Raw genomic sequence first — 12,021 nt, forward strand, 5'->3', positions numbered from 1 at the left:
CCTCTGATGACCGTATGCACCGCTGTAAAGAAGATCTACAGTGAATGCTGAATAAAGATTTATTTTGCTTCATCATACTCCTGTTTGAGTGTCAGTCCCTGAGCAGGAGGGAAGAACTGTGCTTTAGTGGGGGACTGATCTCTGGACATCCTGGAGCCCACTACAACTAGAGGCGCTAAGTACCAAGAAGAACATCAAAAGCCTGTCCTGGTCTTCTCAACATCGCAGACGACACAGCTCTCCTGATCCTCACAGGTACGCTAGCACCACACCTTGTAGTAGAATAACATCTCCCAGAGGAAAAGGAGGGGGGGGGGGGAGTGCTTTACTTATGTAACCCCTGGTATATGTATGTACCAAACACTCACACTGCCCCTGTCAGATTCTTAACAAGTGTGCACTGAACATGTGACTCATGATGGACATGGCAGCAGCCAATGACAAAGGCTGTGAGAGAGGAGGGACTTAGGAGAGAGGAGCCATTAAGAGGTTTGGCCAAGCATACAGAGGGGAGAACGGCTGGAGCCTGAGGGATCTCAGGACTCACAGTTGTTGACTGAGAGAGTTAGAGTGATCCACCAGAGTGAGCAGATGCTGGCTGGGGATCCACCACAGATGCAGAGTAAAGGGGTACTGAAGCATTTTGTGAAGTACAAGCCTGCTACATGGCTAAGAGCTTCAACTATGTGCCGGCACTATTACACAGGCCTTCAGACCCATGATTGGGTGGCCATAGAGAAAGACACAGACACACACCCGTGCAACGTTTATTGGGGAGTGTTACATTTTCTATGTAATGTGAATACGGTTAATGATCTTTCTGTTGAGGATCATAGTGTACCTGAGCAGCCAATTTTAATCACTTTATAAACACCATTGAAATATAAATATTTCTGTAGTCTGCCTCCCGTTTGTCTGACCTAGGACCAGAGGGGAATAACGTATCGGAGGAGATCTCAGGCCCCTAGCTCAGCTGTAGGTGTCAATCTGCGGCAAATAAGAGGGGTTATATGTATAAATAGTTTTTATATTCAGTATAACATCCTATTGGCCATTCCATCTGCCTCCATCAGACCCTAGGTCAAATGTTCTGTCTCTAAACTTTGTGCCCTAAGTGCATCATTTTACACTTCACCATTCCACCAGTCATCAACATTATTCCGTATATTGGCCATACCTTTTGACCATCCAACTCCATTTGTGATATTATTCTTAAGACAATTAAAAGAGCATTGGCCCAGTACTGATCTCATTTTGTTGACTTATCATTTTGAGATCCTCAACCACATACAGTACGTTTATCATTACATTTATTTACTGTAGAAGTGCTTCCAAGAGGAAGGGAAGCATGGACAGTGGTTCATTGTAGAGTTTGTATTTTTATGTTATTTTATATGCATTGTAGGCTCTTATAGTAGCATCAAAAACAGCATAGAGAAAAACTAAGAGCCCTGATTAACTGTAGATATTGCTGTACAATGCAATTAATGGTTCTTAGAAGTTGTCTTTTTAGTGACATCAGATGCTGACTCTATGCTTTTACATTGGTACATAAATTCAGATATTTTTCTGTCTCTAAATGTGATAATAAGCTATATGGGGCTCATTAAAAAATAGAAAACAAAAAAAACCTTGGTGTGGAATACTCTGTAGCTACAACAATCATGGGTGGAATAAAATGTGAGATCTCAAGGCATACCAGAGTACAGATGGGCAATAAATTAAAATGATAATAATATTGCAATATTTAAAAATGATGGTAAGTCAATGTGGACATTTTTTATTATCATGGTATTGTCAGCAGCCATTGGACAGCTGGTGACTTGTAGTATAAGATTAGTGGCTTTAAAACAAACAAACAGAACACCCGATGTACGGGAAATGGTATAGCGGTCCCTCTACTTCCTGCCTTCCCTGTGGTTAGCAGCCCTTCTTCCTTACCTCGAGCATTGCTTTGCCCTGTGTTTACCCCATAAACCTACAGTAATTCTCTTCCATACCCCCATGTCTAATATTTAGGGATGGGGGAGGCTATTTTATTAATTTTAAAATTTAATTTATTTAAAAATACTTTTCAATTTGTTATAAATGTTGAAATGAAATACAGTATCTTCCATGTAATTTAATATTTATTATGTGAAAATGCTTTCAAATGAATTAAGTAATAAATGTGTTGTTCTGTTTTATTGTGTTTAGAGTTCTTTTCAATGAACACAAAATTATGTTCCCTGCACTCACAAATGACCAGTGAAAAACGTAATAAGCCAAACAGATGTAACCTGCAAATATAACACAAACCCCAAAGGGGTGTACAGTAAGTAACACCAAAGTGTGTAGTGTATGCGACAAGGAGGGAGCAGGAGAAACCAGGAAAGGGGACGGGTAGGGCTTGTGATGTCTCCAGAACCCGCTCCAGCGCCCCACGTGTTATTCGCATCCACCTCTGCGGCCTGTCTGGATCAGCGATCACACCGGCGAGATGACCTTACACTTTTATCCTCCCCTTCCCCGCCCCACCCCCCCTCCCTTTTTCCCCGGGATTTTCCCTCCCTCTGTTTTTCCTTTCCTACCCCTCCCTGGTTTCTCCCGCTCCCTCCTTGTCACATACACTACACAGTTTTGTTTTATTACACCCCTTTGGGGTTTGTATTCTAATTGTAGATTAAATTAGTTTGTCTTATTCCATTTTTCACTGGTCATTTGTAAGTGCTGGGAACATGATTGTGTGGAGGAAATAGGATTCCTCCTTGTTCCACGTTGCACTATTTATCTTATCTTAGCCCCTTATCTTAGCCGCATTGAGTGCTGTCTATTTTTGTTTTTGGTTACAGAGTTCTTTTCTCTGTTTCCTATTCAAAGTGTATTCATCACGATAAACATTGTAATCATGATACATTTTTTTATATTCCTGTTGTGGGAAATGTTTTGATATTGGCCAGCCCTAGTTAATCAGAGATTTCCTGTTCTGCATGTCACTGTATATTTGGAGGCGTTAGAACAGGTAGGAGTTCTTGGCCTTTCCTATACATATTCCTGCTTTAAATATTATTTAAAAGAAAATGGCTAAAGTTTGTAAAATTGATAAACATGTTCATCATATCCAGCTAAATCAGCAGACTAGATAAACTCACAACAGTTTAAAGGGGCACATTTATCATATATATTACTATTTTGTGCAATGTTAATTGATAACAGCGATAATCTCAGTTTATACATTTATTATTATAATATTACAAACATATTGAGTAAAGTTTGGATGATAGTTAAAAATAGAGAAGTAGGTAAATGTCTTTCTCATACTATCGTAAATGATATAAAATACTGTAGAAGCAAATAAGTGACATGAATTAAGGAATCCACGTAGAAAGAAAATCATACTTTATACCACCAACTATGAGTCAGATGGCCCCAGCTTCTTATTTACATTAAGAAGGGGAAAAAGAGCAAATTATAAAACATTGTGTGAGTATGAAAATAATCCATTACTCCACGCTGAGTTTAATGGTAACTCACATACAGCTGTAGAGTTAATTGCTTGTCACCACTGTAAAGTGACACATTATCTTGCTTAGAAATTTTTAGAGGATTTAGTGTAGATACATAACCTTGAGAGGCAAAAGAAATGTGATTATCTTTCTACAACATTAATTGAGTTCTTGCTTTGAAAAAATCTGGTGCAGGTTTTTGTTTAGATCTGGTTTGCTCAGTTTCACTGTTGGAAGACTTTGATAAATAACTACTTTTATGTCTTACACGCATATCACATTAGAATAACCGTGATTTGGAGTAACTTTAAGTCAGCTACTATTGTCCAGAAATAGTAACTTCTGATGACAGCACAAATAATAGCTATGCTTGTCACAGAAAACATTTCTGCAATATTAGTACCTAATAACATACTAGAGTATGAACATTTTACCCAAAAATTGCATACAGGTACTATAGAGACACTAAAGATTAGTGTTACATAAGTTCAGGTATCAAAACCATCCATTATGAATGCAGGAGCAGAGATAACTTTTTGACATTGCAGGTTAATCATGTTAAGAAACACATTACACAACTAATTAAAAGTTACAGACTGGTTAGTGACTGACATAGTATTAACTTCTGTTTAATGACTAGGCATATGACTCACTGTGTGTTGGGTGGGCTGTCGTCTTAGTAGATGTAGGCTTAATAAGTAACCTTATGTGGCTTTGTATAATTAACTTTCAGATTTATAGTATACTGTAGCTAGTGACTAGATACTGTACCTGCATAGAAGAAGTATTAGGCAAAACCTATATCCCCGTAACACCTACCCACATAACACACCCCCTAGCCCCATCCCCCCAACAAACCTACCCCCCCTTCTACAGAACTGGCCATTGGCCCTACTAGTCAACGTAATATAAAAACAAGTTATAATTACATCACAAACAAGTAAGTATTATAAGATATTATTGCACAAAGTGTTAAAGGATCATACTCACATACAGTACAGTATAAACACTTTGAACAAATATCAGTGATATGTTTAATAAGTTAAATCTTGGCAAATGATCACGTTGTGAAACAATGTTTAATAATGCAATTATTGACATCTAAATTTAAGTTAACCTGTTATATGCTTGAAGTTTAATTTTTTGAAACTCTGAAAAATTAATGTTAACAAAATTATGTTACTATAAATTTTTAAGCATCTTTCATCTACTTTTGAACCATTTTAACATTCTATATTACAGTCATTAGCATATATGCCAACATTTACTCTGTGGAAATGTGGAGATTTAGCTCCTTCCAGATGATAATGTTGACTCTGGTCCTTGTCAGTAGCCCCGCCCCAAAATATAATTATCCCACCCCGTCCCTGGCCATTGTACAACACAATGTCTCCTTGGAGCCCCCGTCCTCCTGTGCTACTGGTACTAGACAGGTCTTATCTGTCACTTGGAGATAGTTTAGACTTGCCTGGCATCCTCAGAGAGTTGTATGGAGAGGTTGATCTATTAATTTTTCCATACACTACAGCCAATTGGGAGATATAGGGGATTAAGATGGTGGAAGGATATTGAACCCAAAATCATGAGAATCCCTCCTAAATTGGGAGGAATGGTATGTATACACTACAGTTGGCTACTATGGTGAGCCTACACCTTTCATATTGATTTCCGAAGTCCTGAAGGTTACAATTCATGTCACATCTCTGAATCAAATCTTGTCTGTCACACAGAAGTGTATGCAAATGAATTCTATTTTGACACAATGTTTTTGTACTGAGAAATCATATTAAATACGGCAATTTTTCACTTTTCTTATTACTATATACTGTATTGATCAATCAGATTGTGAATTACAGATTTGCACTTTAGTGAATAGGTCAATTTGTCTAATTGATATGAAGGAATGGGACTGGGGGGCTGCCTAGCTTGAATATATTAGTGATCACTACAAATAGAGGATCTGACCTTATGTGGAATAATAAAATAAAGCAAAATATACTGGCCCGAGTTCCTGCTGCTGCTTCCCCGCAAAAGAAAGATTCCTCATATGAAAATAGTGTACACGTGTGGTGAGCGCAAAAACAAGAACAGAAAAGCACAATCAGTAGTAGTCACAATAGGCTCAATAGGGAATAGAGGGTGGGAGTGGCAGGGGGGTGGTGGATGTAAATGACCAAATAATGTTCACAGCACTCACACGGCCATGTGTGAGCAACAACCCATAATGGGAAGTGTCTTCTCTGTGAAGTTTTCTTCTCTTTTTCTCCTCCAACCAAGACCGTGGTAATCTCAGGGAATAGAGAAAAAAACAGTATCGTTGCACATAGGGACTTGTGGTGTAATAATAAATGCCAATAATAACAATAATAAATATCTACACTCACATGGCCATATGTGAGTGAAGAGCACTCAGAGAATCCCCAGCCACATATGTCGTGGTACACGGTGGGTCATCAGGTGTCACTCGTTCAGCAGCATACAGATGCGGATGGCAGAAATAGATTCAATGAAGTTTAATAAAACAATAAAAATAACAATGACGTGCCAAATAGGAGAGGCACTTACATAAAAACAGTGGAGTGGAGAATGAACAGGCAGACTCATAGCAACTTCCCTCAGCACTCTGCCTGGAATGAATCCTCCCTTCCGCGTCCGGTTGGCAAGGTCACGAGCAGCTACTTCGTTCAGCTACGGTGGCTGCCTGCTCTCAAAAGACCTCCGCAGAGAGGAGCACTCCCTTGATAAAGGTGCTGCTTTAAGGACCGAAACGTCGGTGTATGTGCCAGTTTCCTATAATAAAATATTGATATCATTACTGAGTGTGCTGTCTCTTCCTTGCCGTGTGGCCCTGGGACTCTGGATCTGCCTGTTTTAGATTACGTTTGTATTTGGTTCATCCCCTATGAAAGCAGCCCCCTTTCCCAGCTTGGAATTTTATCAAGTGGATGATCAAAGGGATTGGTTCTATTAATTTTTAATTGGTATTATTTAATGTTTGTTTGTCTGTGTTCTTATGCTCTTTTGTTTGTTGTGTGATAGGTAATTTGTAGTGGTCTATTTATTATTGTTATTGTATATTCAATTTGATTGCTGAAAGTATTTTTATTAACATCATTAATAGTACTAGTTTAATATCTGTTTGTCACATGGCGCTGCTTGTTATTTTTGTGTGTGTATATATATATATATATATATATATATATATATATATATATATATCTTTGCATTATGCCCACAGACACAGTGACTCAATGCATCTAATTTATTCTGACCCATAACTACTTCCCGTTTGGAAATTACACATACCTCCAGACAATCGGGATTGCTATGGGCACTTGGATGGTGCCACAGTATGCCAATCTCTTCTGCGCAAAATTAGAAAGTGACTTTCTTTCCACCTGCCACTTGAAACCCCTTACATACCTTTGGTACATCGATGACATCCTCCTGATTTGGAGCTCTGGTGAACAGGATCTCCTACAGTTCCATGAGAACTTCAATACATTCCACCCAATCATTAACCTTAAACTCACCCATTCCCCAGACGAAGTATATTTCCTAGACACCACCATTACTATAAAGAACGACCAACTACAGACTTTGTATAATGCAAACTTACAGACAGATCCAGCTATTTGATGGACAACAGCTTCCCCCCGACACACACTAAGCATTCAATCATCTACAGTCAAGCCATACGATACTACCAGCTTTGCTCTGACACAGCAGACAGAGGCCACAGGATTACAGTCTTGAGATCGGATTTCATAAACCATGGATATAACCACAGAATTGAACACCAGCAAATCCACAAAGTCACCAGAATACCAAAAAGTGATCTCCTTCACTACAGACAGAAAGAGACAAGTGACAGGCTACATTTGGTGGTCACATATAACCCATACCTAGAAGCCCTACACTAAGCAAGATCACCAGGGAACTACAACCCATTCTCCAGGAAGATACAAGACTGCAAATGGTCTTCCCTGAAACACCCTTATTATCCTACAAACATCCTCATAATCTCAAGAAAATGATGGTGAGGAGTAAAGTATTCAACAGTACAATTGAGTGCGGGACAAGACCATGCCAGGACGCAACATGCAAAACCTGTGCAATGCTCCACACAGCGGGCACAATACGAATACCACACAGAAATTTGCAGTACAAAATCAGAGGAAGGTTCACCTGTTCCTCCAGCAATGTCGTGTACCTCATCATGCACATGAAATGCAAACGGGGCTGCTACTACATAGGTGAGATGGGACAGGGGCTAAACAAGAGAATGAAGAATATAGAGAGACTGGCGCACAGCCAAAGAAGTGGGTCCCAGGGTTGAATGATAAATATTCCTTTATTGTTCCATACAGCAAACGGAGTTGAACCCCCTCCTACGCATTTCATGTACACCCGTACACTTTATCAAGGAGTATACATTGAACCTCTAAAAGGTTCTTTAAATGCCCTGCCTGTGGCCCAAATTCACGCCAAAACCGGCAGCACGCGGATGCCTCAATGGAGCGTCAGCTTCTCCATATGACTGCCACTCTACCCTGAACGCGACGAGGCAATGCACCAACAGAAAGAGACATCCCTGGCCGTGCCCCCTGGAGGATGTCAGACCGCGCAGCTCAAGGTACGTTCGGTCTGTGACGCATTAGGGACGGGGCAGACAACCACCAGCTCCTCCCACAAATACCAATGAGAGGAAGCAGGACGCTCGCCGCCCCAGATACGTCTGCCCCCCCCACAAACGGGAAACCGCGGGTACCTAGCAAATGCCCATCTGCATTGCTGCAAATGCCCACAGTCACGAACCGAGAGAGAGACAATCAAAAGGAGATCAGTGAACACGCCATCGGTCCGGCACCACTGGAACACAAACAGTGCAACAACAATTATACAAGAAAAAGGGAATATACATAAACACAAATTATTAAAAACAAATTAAAAACAACAATGTGTCATCTATTGTTTGTATAAGTTCTATCAGCATATCAAAATAAGAATCATTGAACAGAACCTTGTTAATCCTCTTAGGATACTGGACAGTAATGGGAAAACAAGGATAAAGGAGGGGAAAATGGGGGGGGGAGAAAAGGGAGGGGGGGAGAAAAGGGAGGGGGGGAGAAAAGGGAGGGGGGGAGAAAAGGGAGGGGGGGAGAAAAGGGAGGGGGGAGAAAAGGGAGGGGGGGGGAAGTGGGTTGAGGGGGGAAGGGAAAGAGAAGGGGGCAGGGGAGGGAAGAAGGAAAAGAATATGAACACAAACAATGGAAATGGATGAATGAAAAAACAGAGAACACAAGGGACAAAAAATGAGAGAAGCAGTAGAGATAAACCCACAGGCCAATGATAAAACAAAAACACAATTACCAATAATCAATAATTACCAATAATATAATAAATATTTAATTTTTTGGTAGGATATCTTTGAGTGACTACAAGGTACAGTACAAGTTAGGGCAAGATGCAAAACTAGACACGGAAATAGAAATAAGTTATCTTACCAATTGTACCAAAGAGCTCAACTACACAAATTGAAAGTCCATACATACATACAATGTATTAGTATATCATAAATGATGTGGACATATGCATGAAAACTCACAATAATGTCCTATCAATAGATGGTTTATACATCCCCAGATGCAATCTACAGCGATCCTTATTGTGGAAATCAATTTCCATAACCAAATATTAGTAATAATACTAATTTCATACGCTCATAATATATATTTTCTTTAACTGTGCACGCAATGTCTCTGTATATAATGTACACCTTGTTCATTTATGTAACTGTACTTGTAACCATGTATTATTTGTTTTACTCTGTGCCCAGGACATACTTGAAAACGAGAGGTAACTCTCAATGTATTACTTCCTGGTAAAATATTTTATAAATAAATAAATAAATAATGTTAGACCCTGATGGCAAGATTATCAATCCACATATATACTAGGGATTCCCTAAGTATCAATCTAACAAACAAATTCCACAATAATGGGTCCAGAAATATATACACATTGGATCCAATCAATTAATAAATGAATATATAAAGAAATGGGCATGGTAAAACATATATGTATATATATTTATATGTATATACTTCATTGAAATTGAGATGTATACTACAATACCCATTTCTTTAAAAATAGACTGGGGATTTATTTGACAAAGAAAATACATATATGCAAGAAGTAAATTATTCACTTTAAGAACTCACTATTTTTAGAAAATCCACTCTCAAAGGACATTCAATCCCTAAGGAAATTACCCAGATTCCACTCTATGTTCATACCATCCGGAGATCTAGTTTTTAACAAAAATATCCATTTGGGGCGCATGCGCAACGGGAAGGTGAATGGCGGCTTAGTTGTTAGGCTCCGTTCCCACGGCGCATATAAAGCAATTAAAAACAGCAGACGTGCGAACGAGACAACAATTTTAAAGCGAAAGTGTCCCTAAAGCTACAGTGATGGCAACGGGCAAAACGTTGCGCAAAAAAAGCCAGCCGGTATCTACATATTTTAAAAGTAAGGATGCGGCAAAAGTGTGTAAACCGGAGACCCCGGCGCTACCAGCCAGCTTAGACCCTGAGGTGAATACAATGAACGAGGAGCCAGAAGATCAGGAGATAATGAGACGCAAGGACATGAAAGAATTTTGCACACACATGAAAAAGTTCTTTAAGTCAGAATTGTGGGCCCTCAGAAAGGATGTCGATGCGGTGGGGGGAGCGGACGGATGCACTGGAGTCCAGATCCGATGAAACTAATATAGCCCTGACACAAACTCAGACCCAGGTAGGCACATTAAAAGAGCAGGTCAAATCTCAAGAAGGCAAAATGGAGGATGCCGAAAATAGAGATCCGAGATGTAATATCAGGCTGAGGGGGGTACCTGAATCTATTACCGATCCTGTGGAGTTCTCATCGAAGTGGCTTGAACACTTATTCCCAGATAAGACAGCTGGGGATCTCATACTGGACAGATGCCACCGTGCGTTAAGGGGGAGACCCCAGAAAGGTGACCCCCCCAGGGACATAGTGATTCGCTTTCATCACTACCACACTAAAGAAGAAACATGTAGAATCTCCAGAGAAGCTAAAATCATGGAGTTCGAACAGACCAAGTTTCAGGTTTACCAGGATCTGTCCCCTGTTACCCTAACCAAGAGACGAGCTCTGGCCCCCGTTACAAAAGCCCTGAGAGACCAAAATGTGCGGTACTGCTGGCTGTTCCCTTGTGCACTACTAGTGCTAAAAAATGGAGTGGCACATATCCTAAAAAACGAAGAAGACGACAAGGATTTCCTCAAACGACTGGGTGTCTCAGGATCTGCACAAAGTCCCCCACGTCCGACGGCGGCCAAAGATGGCGTCCCTACACCCACGTGGAACAAAGTGGGGACCGCTCGTGAAGATGACAGATCTACGGGGGGGGGGGCCACATGAGGGGAGAGCAGGGGGAGCTAGATTTCTGTGGACCTTGGCTGGTGCCCCTCCCAACCCCTGGAAGTTAGATTTAGGATCCACATGCAGACCAGACCTGTATGCAACTTTCTAGCGGCGGCCATCTTACCTTGCTCATTCCTCCCTGCGAGCGGGAACTCCTCTGGCTTTCGCGGGCTGTTGCGATGATGTCATTGCCGAGCGACAGTCTCTCGCAGGATTTTGGATCTGGCGCCTGCGTACTGGAGGGGGGAGATGAGAGGGCCGTGGCAGAGACCGCTGGTATAGCGGAGGGCGCAGGGGGAGACGAATGAAGAGGGAGGAGGCAAAACATGAGGGAGTGCATGGGTTTTTGCCTCGCGGAATTAGGGGCTACAGGAGAGGGTTATAGGGCCTGTTGAGCCCATGCGAGAGGTCCAGAATCAAAGTTTTTCCTGATATGTCCTCGTGGTACGGAGATGGAGGGGACACGGTGGGGGGTGGGGTTGGGGTCTCCCTGTTCTCTATTCTCCTAAATACTGCAATAGTGGCTGGGTTGTGTTGTAACACATAACATCCGAGTATCCTACACTGTCCCTACTATTTCCACATAGGTAACGGTTAATAATTGTAAATAATGACAGTTAAGAGTCCAGAATTAATTACTGTTATTAGCAGCTCAATGAATTAATGTAGATAAACAGAGGGTTCAATAAATTAAAGAAATTACAAATTAAAATGTGGCAAGAAACATACTGATGAAATACGCAATAAAGTGAGTTGATTAGATAAGATTATAGATGGTAACGCAATGACGAATAAAAGATAACCCAAAAGTAGCTAATGTATTAATCAATAGGGTACTAGCTGATATTTGCAAATGAGTATAAGATTGGGGTAGATAAACTGCGAGGGATATTATCTGTAAATATGTACGTATATTATAAGAAGTGGAAGTTTGTAGAGAGATATATAAGGTCTTTATGGTATTCTCACAATGAGTTTGTAAATAAATTAATTGGTTAGATGTTGATCTGTAATAGATTTGTAGGAATTTCAAGGTAAATATTCAAAAGCCCAATAGTTTTTTGCTATAAAATCTGTC

General features: G+C 40.5%; 1 protein-coding gene across 4 annotated transcripts in view; it reads right to left on the reverse strand.

Moving 5' to 3' along the window:
* Positions 1 to 12,021, reverse strand: part of CCSER1 (coiled-coil serine rich protein 1) — an 874,804-nt gene that overhangs the window by 80,800 nt on the left and 781,983 nt on the right. Inside the window, exon 9 of one of the 4 annotated variants that reach the window (XM_075610004.1) lies at positions 6,095 to 6,275. The exons of the other annotated variants lie outside the window; for them this stretch is intronic. Coding sequence (XP_075466119.1) covers positions 6,174 to 6,275 — 102 coding nt within the window. The 3' untranslated portion in view covers positions 6,095 to 6,173. Of the gene's footprint in view, positions 1 to 6,094; positions 6,276 to 12,021 lie in introns of those variants that run through there. 4 annotated transcript variants of the gene reach the window in all.

This window comes from Ascaphus truei, chromosome 1 (assembly GCF_040206685.1).
Source record: "Ascaphus truei isolate aAscTru1 chromosome 1, aAscTru1.hap1, whole genome shotgun sequence".
Classification (NCBI taxonomy): Eukaryota; Metazoa; Chordata; class Amphibia; order Anura; family Ascaphidae; genus Ascaphus; species Ascaphus truei.